General features: G+C 45.0%; 2 protein-coding genes across 13 annotated transcripts in view; both read left to right on the forward strand.

Moving 5' to 3' along the window:
- LOC1277360 (serine/threonine-protein kinase Doa) overlaps positions 1–13,396 on the forward strand; it is an 83,079-nt gene that overhangs the window by 37,528 nt on the left and 32,155 nt on the right. The gene's annotated exons all lie outside the window — the stretch shown is intronic.
- LOC133392001 (ataxin-2 homolog) overlaps positions 1–13,396 on the forward strand; it is a 17,160-nt gene continuing 3,764 nt past the window's right edge. For both annotated transcript variants that reach the window (XM_061649658.1, XM_061649660.1), the window contains exons 1-4: positions 1–2,004; positions 5,740–6,086; positions 11,085–11,190; positions 12,862–13,396. The exon at positions 12,862–13,396 is cut by the window's right edge and continues 2,193 nt beyond it. In XM_061649658.1, the coding sequence (XP_061505642.1) occupies positions 11,140–11,190; positions 12,862–13,396 (586 nt within the window). In that variant the 5' untranslated portion in view covers positions 1–2,004; positions 5,740–6,086; positions 11,085–11,139. The remainder of the gene's footprint in view (positions 2,005–5,739; positions 6,087–11,084; positions 11,191–12,861) is intronic.

Below are 13,396 nucleotides of genomic sequence, written 5' to 3' on the forward strand. Positions count from 1 at the left end.
TTGCTTGTGCTGTTGTTTGGGCCGTCCTCACCGTTTCGGGCTAAACCAATTTTTTGAATGGCAACATTTTGCCCCCCAAACACGAGTGCGCGCGCGCGCGCGCGCTCATCGTCGAATGCGCGTTGCGCGTTCCCTTGCAAAATCAGATGATTGATTTTGGTTTACTGTCGTTGTTGCTGTTGTTGTTGTTGTTGTTAATGTAAACTACAACCGCACAGAAAAGCAAAAATAAAATCAGGCTGGGAGGCGGAAGGAGGAGGTATTTGATTCACGGCGGGGCGGGGTTGTCGACGGAGGGTGTGGATGTCTATTATGGGAAAGGATTCACACATCGGTCGCCCAACCATTATTTTTAGTTCGTCTGCATTTGCCACCCCCTTTCACTCTGGTTTTATTACCACCCCCATCGCCCCTCTCCCAACCCCTTATATTCTAACCACTGGTCGACCACCGTCCTTAGTTTTGGAAGGGTAAATTGCTAACCGCTTCTTTATTTCGTTTCATCAGAATGGGCAGCGGGTGTATCATTTGGGGGTGGCTCTCTTCGGCTCCCAACTTAAAATCGGTTGAGGTAGAAACAAAATCATTTCCCCGAATGCCCCTTTCGCTCTCCAACACACAAAACAAACCAGATTGTGATGACGCAAGGTTTGATGCTGAGAAGGGGGGTTGTTCGATCGATTTTTTTCCTGATTTTCCACAGCGCCTGCGGGAGGATGGGAGGGAACGCAGATAGTGGAAATTCGTATTTTTATTCCACCAATTTTAAACCCGCTCGCGCACACTCTCACTCTCTATTTCTCTCAATATCTACCGATCTGCTACTATAGGATCGACTTTTTTTAAAGGCAACTCGCTCGCCTGCCCCCTTTCTCTCTCTCTCTCTCTCTCTTTTTCGATCGATCGATTGTGTATCGTGCTGTCTACAAAAATAAAAAAAGGAAAGCCACTCTATCTCAAGGACCTTGTCCGTTTTGCCCCTGCCTGTGTATGTGTGTGTGTGTGTGTTGTTGCGCCGTTAGGGCATACAAGTGTGAGTTTCTAATTAGTTTTAGTCGAGTTGCGCAAAAGCGTTGCTTAGCTCTCTCTCTCTCTCTCTCTCTCTCTCTCTCTCTCTCTCTCTCTCTCTCTCTCTCTCTCTCTCTCTCTCGATCCCTTTCCCATGTTCTCCCTACGTTCTCCCTGTGTTCGAAATCGAAAGACGATTTTATGACTTTTTTTTTGTTTTTGCCCTAGCGCACAGTGAGCACACGGCGTAGAACAAACAAAGCAAACAGCCGTAAGCACAACTTTTACCGGCATGATTTAAAAGATAGTTGATTATATCGGTGCCGCATTTTCCGAACAGGGCCGAGAGAGGAACTCGGATATGAAAAGGGTAAAGGAAAAATTGGACGAAAAAAAAACTCAAACGCATCGTGTTAATGGAAGATTTTATGCCAGCTTGCCGTAGCGCACAAACGATCCTGTGCGGCGCACAACACCCGCCAAACCACGGGTTTAATCTCCCTTACCCCCGCAATGCGCTGCGCTTCGGCTTTTTGCCACAAGTACACAGGGGAGCGAGAGCGCGCGCGCGCGCGATTCTTGCTCGGGGTATTCGCGCGCTTCGCCAGCAGAAAAACAAACGGCTGATCAACGCGCTCGCCATAACAAGTGGCGATACAACACACAAGTGTACGTGTGTGTGCGTGTGTGTTTAATCGCTACCGATCGTACGACTGGCTCAGTTTTTCCCATCTTTTCAGTGTGCCGTTGGTGTTGTTTCAGTTAGTGAACGACATTGAAAGTTTTCCTCGCGTCAGTTTTGCACAAGTGCCCAAAATCAAACAGTGAGTGTCTTTACGCGTGTGTGTGTGTGCGTGTGTATGTGTCCAGTGATCCGCATCCTTCCAGTTGGGCGAGTTTTTCCGCCTCGCGGTACAGTTAATTGGTGGAAAATCGTGTTGTGTGTCTCTTTGCGCCTGCTACTGATTTTCCCCCCACCGTATCACTTGTGAATGTGTATGTATGTATGCGGGTGAGTGGGTGGATTTCAGGTTGGCGTGTTCGCGACCGGGATCGCTGGATTGCGGCACCAAAATCGCCCGTACATCAAGACAAGTCTCCTTGCGTGTTGGAAACGCGCTCAAAGAAGCGTGTGCACCGAAATACTCCCTTCTTATCACATCTGGTTGTCACATTCTGCCGCGGGATGCCATCACAATCAAATGCAGCACACACGCATTATGGTTTTGGCTTTCCACCCAATCCACCAATCAAACCAGGCCCCCCCTACACCACACCCCATACAGTGTGTGTGCGCGCGCGTTGCCGTTTTTTTTGTCTCTTCGCGCACACTCTCTTACGGACGCGCTCGCAAATCGGTACCCACATACCGGGCGGGTTTGTATGTGCAGGCGTGCTGGGGCTGTGTGTGTTTAGAAATGATGCGTGTGTGCATAGGGAAGCGAAGAAATCCCAAAATCGCAATATTTAGAGCATCATTTTTCGAAGCTTTTGGGGTATTGGTTTTTTTTTTTTTGCAAAACGCAAACGCGCACAGAAAGGCCCTCGCGAAAGTCGTTAAATGTTGAGCCGCAACACCCGGGCCGTGGTTCGCACGCAGACCAATACCGAGAAGCGAAGGTTTATGACGTTCCCTGCCCTACCTATACCGTTCTCCTCTTCCTCGGTCCCCGTTATTCCAGTCGCCTCCAGCTTCGTCGACGCTTGTCTTTTCGTGCACATTCCCCCCCCCCCCCCGGCATATGCGATGTGTGGGGATGCAGCAGCGGGCATGTCATAAAACATCATCACCAAAGTTAATTAGAAAAAATGCCAAGCAAACGAAGTTATTTTCTTTCCTTTTTTTTTGCACACGGAGCACCAACACAGGAGGTTCTCGATAACGCAGAGCACGAACAGCGCTTCTGAAATCTACTACTTCCATGATGGATGCGTAGGCTCTACCGGTGTTGCTTTAGAAAGCGGTTGATTTTAGGCTTCCCTAGGTGCCGGGTGCGATGGTAAAAGTTTTCAATGAGAAGCACACTGACACACACACAAGCACTTCTTAAGGCATACCATATCGCCCGCCAGCTCGTCGTGTAGCGGATAAGGCGGTGGCTGTTTGCGATAACGTTCCTTTATCTTCATCTTCGTCTTTCGACGATGGTTTTGTTTTCTCCTGAAGGATATCCTCTCTGCGTTCATCCTTGAAGCATGCATGCGTGCGTTGTCATTGCTTCTACCAGTCAGTCATCCTCAGTCGCCTGTGAAGCGGGTCCAGAGAAGACTTTTTGGCGGCAACACGGCGTTGTGATCTTTCGCTAGCATTCTTCAGCTACCGTGGGGAAAGGGTATGTGCTGGGGGTGTGTTTGTGGTGGTTTGGGTCCGGGTCATGTCTTGGTTTGCCGGGTCTTGCGTCTTGAAAGTCGAAACTCTGTGGGACTCAATATACGTGGTGCGCTTTTATAGCTTTATGTTCATATTTTTGCTTACGTCTGTTGCTTCACTTTTGGTTCTGCGCGAGCATATAAACCGGCTTATCGGGTGTAGCGACGATGCATACGCACTGGTGTGCATAGAGACCCACGGCTCTTTCCCCCTATGTTGGTCCCGAGGTTCGGCCGCCTCGTCCCCGCGCCTGTCCTGGTACACGTAAATATGCGTGCCGCGCTGAATCTTTTTACGACCCAATTCCCAACAACAACACAATGCTCCTTCGGTGGTGGTTTAGCGCATCGAACCTCACGAGGCACGAAGCTGGTTCAGACGACCGACCGACCACCAGCGGCGAGGGTGAGCGTGCGGGAATGGGTCGCGCACATCAATCCTTTGTGATGCTCGGGTCCCGGGACGATTCTCAACTGCGGAATATTGCTTGTGGCCGGTCCCTGGTCACGGTCACTGTCTTGCGCTGGAATGACTTCACGGCTCTGGCCGATTTGTTTCAGGTGACCATGATGGGGATCTCTCTGCGTATCTGTCCGTGTCAAACTGGCAAGATTATCCACGCGGAACAGTAGCTAGATAGTGAGATAGAGAGATAGAGAGATAGAGAGATAGAGAGATAGAGAGATAGAGAGATAGAGAGATAGAGAGATAGAGAGATAGAGAGATAGAGAGATAGAGAGATAGAGAGATAGAGAGATAGAGAGATAGAGAGATAGAGAGATAGAGAGATAGAGAGATAGAGAGATAGAGAGATAGAGAGATAGAGAGATAGAGAGATAGAGAGATAGAGAGATAGAGAGATAGAGAGATAGAGAGAGATAGAGAGAGATAGAGAGATAGAGAGATAGAGAGATAGAGAGATAGAGAGATGAAGATTTCGTTATAGGCTACCATCATTTTTGTATTTCAAAATCATAAAAATCTCATAACGAACGCAAGGCACGCAATCAAAACCAAACCCATTGCAGGGAGATGTTATATTAAACATGACGCTGTTTCCCTTAATGAATCGAACGCCATTGATAAAAAGGGATTTGGGCAAGCGTGAGGCAAAGATTGGTTCAAGTCGCTCAGGAGTGAGATCGGGCAATAAGGGCATAAGAAATTTACAAGGAACATAGATTCGTCGGTGGCTTTGCGTTGAACAATACACTATTTTGCTCTTCTTCTGTTTAAAATGAGTGTCATATTTTTGAAACATTTCATGAGCATACATTATCTGAAAATAGGGCATACAGACGATCTTGTTTGTATGTACGTGTGTGTGTAGAATTGACTATCTAAAACACATTCATTACTCATCGGATCTCATGCTTTGTCGTGATATCTTCATCAAAGGAAAGTCACTCAAAACATTGAATGAATCTATTGCAATGTCTGACCTTACTGCAGGGTTTCTTGCTGTTTCGCTCAGCCGTAGCTGCAGAACGATGATGGTGAATGACAAAGGCGAAGCCGAAGGTACGTTTGCGATGAATCATCATTTTCGTTTGCGAGTTGTGTTCTACTTGGGGATGTTACAGTTTAGGGAGGATGAGACAAAGCTTGGCAACAGGGCCTAGACATCGAAGGCGAGGGTAACCTTTTTTGTGCCGAAGACGCCGTGAAATGTTTGAACCTTCGAATCGAACCTGCCCGAAGCGGTTGGTGAGCGGTCCGAGAGAGGGTCCTTTTTTGGGAGCGGGACACAATTTAAGAATGCATTTGATTGGCAAAATCAAACTCGATTTCTGCTACAAAATAATCCAAAAATGGGAATAGTAGCATGATATTTGACGCAATTGTCTTCTATTCTGTAATGAAAACAAAGAATTACCGGCAACTGCCCCCAAAGGGTATCCGTTTAGTTCATCCAGCCACACTCCCGGCCGATGAACACATTTTCGGCCAAGCACAACCCGAACGACATGCTCGATCGTGTTTTCCTAAGCTAGTATTAGTGTTTGTGCGAATGTGTGAGTTTGTGTGTGAGATGGGATAGGGTAAGCGAGAAAGCGTCGTGCACTCCCGTACGCTACCGAGTGAGCAAGCAACACCCAAGGGGGGGGGGGGGGACCGACGACCGACAGTGCTGCGCTAGAAAGGGAAACCAAGAGCGGATCACACACGCGCCACAGCGATCTGACGGAGATGCACGATGATGCAAATGCACTGCCCTTTGGTGGTATAGGTTTGCCGGTTCGCGTTGGTGTGCGTGTGTCAGAATGTTGCTTGTGTTCGGGGAGCCGCTGGCTTCGGCCTAACGTTAGCAGGATCGAAGCGCTGTCGATCACTTCGTTTTCTAACTTCAACCGGTTCAGTCGTCTCTTAGAGTTTCTTCCTCGGTGTTCGTTGAAATCTTTGATCCAACGTGTGTTGTACGAAGTCAGCTTACGGCGTTGTACAGAGCATTGCCTGGAATTATTCCACAGTGTTGTGCGTCGTCGAGTGATTAGAATTTTGTGAAGAACAATTGTGAGTGATAAAGACTATAAAAGTAAACTTGAAGCAAAAACAAAACCCCGGCTCGCGGAAAAGTCGTTCGATCTCGTGAAGTTGCACGCGGTTGTTTTTCGCGATTGTGAATTGGTGCTGTGTGTGCGCAAACCCCCGTGTACGACGATAGTATTGTGTTATGCAAACACAGCCAGCTGAATATAAGCAAGCCGTAAATATCTGCACACATTTTGACTACTATTTTGCCCTTCACCCTTCTTGCGCAATCCTAGCTAACACTTACTCTGTTTCCTTCCATCACACTTACCCATGATCACGCTAGAGCATCATTCAGATATTCTACAATCATTCCAAAATTGCAATCCACCCATCCCAAAACAATACTCACCCGCCACACCACGATCAAACTTGTTAGGCGTTTCAAAGCGGCTGTTCCGATGGAGAAAGGCAAAACTCTAAAGCACATGGACACGGGATGCAATCAACCAAACCGGCGGCGATTTCGATGCAAGCTTCTATTATTATGTGGTAGTGATGATGCAAAAGTATTTTTACGCAAGTGTGATGTGCTGCACTTTTTGGTTTTATGCGATATTGCCCAGCGCGTCAAATCAAACGCAAATCAATGCTCAACACTCAACACTCAATGCAATGCGACACAAGTGTGCAGTAAAACAGTTGTGCCGACGACCAAAGCGACGAACCCTCAAGCGCACATCCGATAAGCTGTTGGGGGGAGGGGGCGGTATGAGCGGTTCTATTTCGTTGTACCATTTAGTGGCAGCAATTTATGGATTAGCTCAGCTAGAGACGCAAGGTATTTCATTTCAATAAAAGGCAAAATACAGTTATATTGCCAGTTGGAACACCTTCCGCAAAGGTACCAGTTGGCAATAGCAGGCGCGGCAGTGGAAATAATTAAAATAAGGTGATGGTCAAATTTGCTTTGAACACAACTGCTTCATTTTATTAACACCTTTATTAGCTATCATATGTTTTATTGTTTGCTAGGTGGCTATGACACGTGATGAATAGTTTTCGATTTGCAAGCGTCATGAGAGAAGCGGCTCCTGCTATAAATTCAGTCGACCGATCATTGGTTCGAGTTGTGCTTTGTTTTGAAGATGTTTAGGTTAGTGTGGTGTTCGAGTGAACGTGAACATGATTTTTTAAAACTTATATTAAATTCCATCTCCATTTGTTATGGTTTGGAAAATAAAATGTGGGGAATTAAACTCCTTTTTTAGCTTATATTCATAATGAAATCCTACTTTGACCATATTTCATTCCCATTCCCCACTGACTGGAAATTTTCAAAGTGAATGATGTGTGGAAATCTGGGTGGAGAAAAATTGTCAAAAGGAGGTTCAAATTACCGTTTAGCATGGGCGAAAAAAATGAATTTTACTGTTTCACTTTCAGTATGGTATGAGATTTTGGCAACTGAAAGGCAATGGCAATGTGAAAGGCAATATTGTTACAAACATGTTAAAAGAAATTTGTGGAATATTAAAGTGTTGTGTGGATAATATGAGTCCTCGTTACCTCGAACACCTCAAACGGACCTTTGAATTGCAACGAACGCGCTCCAGCAATGTTAAACCCATGAACGAACCCATCAATCGATAGTCCCTGATTCCTAACGAGTGCCGTGTCTCATAAAGAAAGATAGTTTTTTTTTGTTTCTGCATCGGATAAGGCAATGAGTGTTATGCGTGAATAGAAATTTTTTACTGCCATTGTTGCTAAATTTATTTAAAATTCATCATAATTTGTCTGTATAGCACAAATTTTGAGCAATGTGTCTCTTTTTTTTTGTTTGAAACTATATGGCTTTAATATTTTACTTTTAGTCATTCTCTTTTTTATGTTTTACTTTGGTTTTGAATCTGTGTGTTTCAAAATGTGAACGTATGATGAATAATTTAATGAATAGTAGTTTCAAAATATTTGAGCCTTCCCGTGGTACAGTCGTCAACTCGTACGACTTCATAAGATATCCGCCATGGATTCAAGCCTTAAGACAGACGGTTGTTGTGCCGTAGATGAATAATTAGAAGAAGATAAAATATAACGATGAAAATGGTAAATTAACAAGCATTGATTTGCAAACTCCAAGGGATTCTCCTAAGTTAACCCACATTTTCAGTTGTTACAAGACTGTACTTTAATGAAAAATTTGGAATGATTTCAACGTTGTAATCTTACGGATAAAAGTTGGAGCCAAATAATGATGCATAATGTGAAACAATGGAATGCTTGAGGCAAAATTCCATCAACATCTGTTTTGAAGTTTTAACATATGTTCTACTATTTACAATAGCTTCGAGCATTGTACATTACAGCATTATACATTGTAGCATTAAAATAGCTTAGAGCATTTACCAATCATATTATATACATGCTTTGTTGATTTTTATTTTTTGTAATAAATCAGAAAAATCGTAGTGATCACACAACGCACAGATCTCATGCAATTAAGGGATGTTATAATACTGCTACCCCTGCTAAATAAATTCGAGCAGTCTGCGAGCTTACATGAGGCCTCGCACTCCATACAACTTCATAGCCCCAGTGCCCTTGCATTTAAGCAGCTTGTGAGTTATAAGTTATAATTGTATAATTGCATGTATCAAACAGTTTTAACTGCCTAAATTATAGCTAGTTAAATATTTGAAAATTGATATTTATTTTTGAAAAGTCCACAAAAAATGAATATGTGTGGGAGCGATGAAACTTACCAATACTCGCATGCAACTGTTCGAAACCCTCGCAACGTTTAGCGGATCGTTGCTATCCCACAAAACAAATTCGAGCAGTCTACGAGCTCTCATGAGGTCTAGCACTTCGTACAGCTTCATAGCTCCAGCGCCCTCGCATTTAATCGCATTTTTCGCCCATATTTTTATCAGTTAGTATAGCACCACTCGAACAATTATGCCAGTGTATCATTCATTGTAGTTTGTTTAAAATATGCTTATTTCACATTTCTGTTTTGAAAAATCCACAAAAATACAGTGCGTGATCATTTGGACAAAGAACGATGAATAATTTTTCTTTTTTATTAAATCATGAAGATAAACAGAAAAATATTTCGAGCAGGAGATACTACCGGTAACCCTCGCAATGTTTCGCGAGATGTCGTACAATAATGCACGTATAATTTCGAATAAATCGTTATAATCAAATAATAAAAAATAGACTTACAATTTTGAGGTTCCAAAGCGATTCAACAATAATCTGTATAATTGAACGTTAGTTGATTGATTGCAATCGTCAGTTGAGGCCTCATGCGAGCTCGCAGTCTGCTTGAATTTGTTTTGCAGGGTGCAAGCACTTTTTTCGCCCCTAGTTTTTATCAGTTATAATTATAATACCCGATGAACATTATAATTGAGGGTTTGGAACAATTTCTATTGCTCGAAATTGCTTGCAAGTATTGGTTAATTTTATCGCTTCCACAAAAATTTCATCTTTTTTTCTTTTATAATACTTAGTGGATTTTTCAAAAATAAATATCAATTTTCAGATATTAAGCTAGCTATAATTTGGGCTGTTGAAACTGTTCGTGAGGTGCTATAATTATAACTGCTGAATCCCGCAAACCAACTTCGAGCAGTTTGTGAGCTCGCAGGAGGCCTCGCACTCCATACAACTTCATAGCCCCAGCGCCCTCGCATTTAAGCAGTTTCCCGCAAAATATTGTGATGTTTCGAGTACTATGTTCTACTCAAATATTGCAGAAATCGTTGGTAACCTTTATAATACATTCATGAATTCGGCGAATGAACGATAATTTATTTATAATTTATTTTATTCGGCGTTATTTGTTGTAATTATCACTTACTGTATGTTTGTGGATTTTTCAAAAAGATATATCAGATTTCGAATCTATAGCAAGCTGTATATTTTGTTCGCCGAGTGCGATTTAATTTAACTGCTAAGAAACTGTTTACCCTCACAACCTGCTTTCTAGCGAGATCGCTAGTGCTATGAAGTTGTCGCGATTGCGAGACCTCAAGCGAGCTCGCAACCTGCTCTAAAATTCATATCTTCAGCATGCTATAATTTCGGCTGTTAAAACTGTTCACGAGGTGCCCATGCGAGCTCGCAGACTGCTCAAATTTGCTTTGTGGACACCTCGCGCACAGCTTTAACGGCCAAGCTACACGCACCGGAAGACATCGGACATTGCCATAAATCCGTTAACATCCGTTGTCAAATCCCACAAAAAATCGGCTCGCTGTTATCCGACACGGCCCGTCCCGACGCAAATTTCTTGTCTGCGGTCCTACGTTTTATGGCATCGTCCGATATCGTCCAGTACGTGTAGCTTGGCTGTAACAGTAAAATTATAGCTTGTCAAAGACTTGAAGCGAGCTCGCATTACACCTCGCACTCCACGCAACTTCATTGTCCCAGTGCTAAATGGTCAAACTAGATGATCAAATGCTAACTGAAGATTACTTTATGTGTTGTAAAAAGGTTTGCTTTGAAAAACCAATTCATTCGCGAACAACATCTGTTAACGACACGGAACACACATGGTTCGCTGACTTGATTATTAAAAATAATACATGTCTGATGATCGAATAACGCGTAAGTTCGGCATTATGATTGAATAACGCCAAAGTTCGATTTTATGAAAGGATTCCTTGCTATTGATAAGAACGAAGCTTCAGAACTCAGTTTCATTGAAGTTATAAACAGTTTATTTTAGGTTTCCATGACTTCCATCATCACAATATGAACACAATATGACAAATATAGGAACCATTACCTCCCTTATGGTTAAATAGCTTCTCATAAAACATCAAAATGAAAATGAAAAATACCCCTACATTCATCTGGTAAAACTATTTCCGTGTCCTATTCGATTCACACCACAACCCCACGCCAGCCCATGATGCGTTTCTTAGTATGACCGTATGTTACCCAGCTTGCTTAGAATACGATCGCGCCGGTTCTTGTTGATTGCGTCACGGTCAAAGCTGCAACACAACACAGCTGCCTATCGAATATCCTCCTCCTTTTTTCTTCACTTTCCTTCCTCTTTAACTCGCTTCATTTTCTGGCCCGTTTGCCCAAAACGCACCCGGAAGCACGAACGTCGTGACGCTAATGTTTTTACGGTAATTTTGTTTCCATTTTCTTTCCAAACGCCACATTGGGTCAATGTTTACCCCGTTTGTCCCCCGTAATCACGCAGTATTGTACAGTGCAGCCAAAAGTAACACACCAGCACCAGCAGCAGCAGCAGCAGTATGAAGCGGGAAGGATCCTCACTGCCGGCGGCGAACAAGCGCCACAGAACGGTACCAACACTAATGCCCCCAAAAAACCCACCGGTCCGGGTGGCCCCGTAGCACCGGCGGCGCCCACCACCACTGCCACCAGTGACGCCCGTAGCAAGCGCTCCAAGTCACCGCCACGGTCCTGCTCGGGCGGGAAGCCGGGTCCGGAGCTGACCGTCAACGGTGGCGGTGTTGGTGGGGCAACCGGTCCGGTCACCAGCACGGTCCCGAGCACAATCCGCGGCAGTGGCCCGAACGGCGAGCTCACGCTCAAGGACGTGCCGGTGTCGGGCATTTCGTTCCAGGAGATCTTTAAGCCGGACCACGAGGGCCCACCGACCACGCAGGTCATCATCTACAAGCCGAAATCTGGCCGGGGCCAACCGACGGCGAAAGTGATCGTCACCAAGGTTTGGCGCGTGCCATTATTCTGCACGGGATGGTGTTTGGTTGTGTTTTCCCTCCGGTGTATGCTCGCGCGTGTGTGTGTTATAATTCCTGGTCCGTTTGAACTTTTCATTACTCTCCGTGTGGATTGTCTCCATGGATGTTTGTGTACGCGCATCGGGAATGATACGAGTTTGTTCTTTATGTCTTTGCGATTGTCTCCTTCCATTCTACTGCGTTGTGACTTAATATCGGTTACCATCCCTTTCATTTTCTGTGCGTGTTTGTGTTTTTTTTTTAACTTTGATTCATATCTGCCGTTATTAAAGTCTTGTTTTATTTTGTTTTCTGTCCGTTTTCTTCTAATTGCTTTTTTGTTGTTGTATTTTTTCTTGCACTTATGGTATCTTTTTTAATGATTTTGTTTTATTCATTTTATTTTTTACATTCAACCTTTTTTCGTTCTGAATAAATTTTTATTTTGTTGTACACACTCACACATCAAGATACAAAATTTTCGATTGTTATGCACACGCATACACAAACTCACACCCACACTTCACTCTGTGTCCAACGCTTGGCGCATTGGCGCTTTTGGCAACCGTTCGGTAACGGCTGCCCGCCGCGCGGGTACGCTTTGTTGTGAGTCTGCTTCCGACCATGAGGATGAAGGGGAAAGGCCTCGCCTTGGGTGCACAGAAGTCCTGAATCTATTTTCTTTCTGCCCTAAACGGTTACCCTTGGCGGTGGTGGTGCGAGGGCTGTTTGCGTCATCTCATTGTCGGTGATAGGAAAGGACCTTTGGCAAGCCGCCAGCACCGTAGGAACGATCAGGCAGGGCGCGCAGGCGCGAAAACGGTACATTGACGTTGATGCTCGTTCGGATTGGATCTCCTCCACAGTTGTTGTTGGTTACGTTTTGTTTAGTTTTTTTCCCCGCTGGCATCAGAGCATGAAACGCGAGCTTGATTTAGAATCGAGCTTTTGCTTTGGAATGGCTTGCCAGGGGGTGAAGGAAGTATGTGATGCTCGCAGCAGGACGCAAACATACCAGGACGTAATTTGTCCCATCAAACACACGAACTTGTATTGTGTGGTTTGGACCTTTTTTCTTCTCTTCTTCATTTTTTGCTATTTAAAACAACAAACAAACCGTGTGGTCCCAACGGCTCGAAGAAACTGTACCCAAAATGTCCACCCAGTTCGTCGTCCGAGTTAGAAAATTTGTTCCTTTGTCGTATCATTCCCGATCCGCGTAACCTCATTCGCGTGTCTCGTATCGTTTCGTCCGTGTGCATTGTTTAGCGTGAACAGCAGCAGCAGCAGCAGTCACTCCGAGAACTGAACATTGTCATTGACGTTGACAACATTGAACTGCAAGCCCGGGAACAGCAGCTGCAGCAACAAGCAGACTGGGAGCAACGTAGACTGCGGCAGGAGATGCAGTTGCAAGAAGTGCGGCTTCGTCGACCAATGCAGCAGCAGCAGCAGCAGCAGCCGCTGCCGCAAATGCCGCTCCAGCAGGAGGGGCAAAGGCTACAGGCGCGACTGCGAGGGCACCCTCCGGAGCTACCGGTGGCGCAAAACCAGGCAGCTAGACAACCGGAACAGGTGCAATTGCGCCGCGACGTAGTAACGCAAATCGATAGCGAGCTGACCTATGGTCCGGTGCGGAATCAGCCGCCTCGTCGGCCGTCACCGGAGCTGCAGATATATGAAGTGCAGCCGTATGAGCTACGGCAACAACGGCTGCAGTATCAGCAGCAGCAGGAGCAGCAAATGTCGCTGCAACAGGAGGAGCAACGGTTACAGGGACGGGCGCAAATGCTTCAGGCACCGC

Source organism: Anopheles gambiae, chromosome X (genome assembly GCF_943734735.2).
Source record: "Anopheles gambiae chromosome X, idAnoGambNW_F1_1, whole genome shotgun sequence".
NCBI lineage: Eukaryota > Metazoa > Arthropoda > Insecta > Diptera > Culicidae > Anopheles > Anopheles gambiae.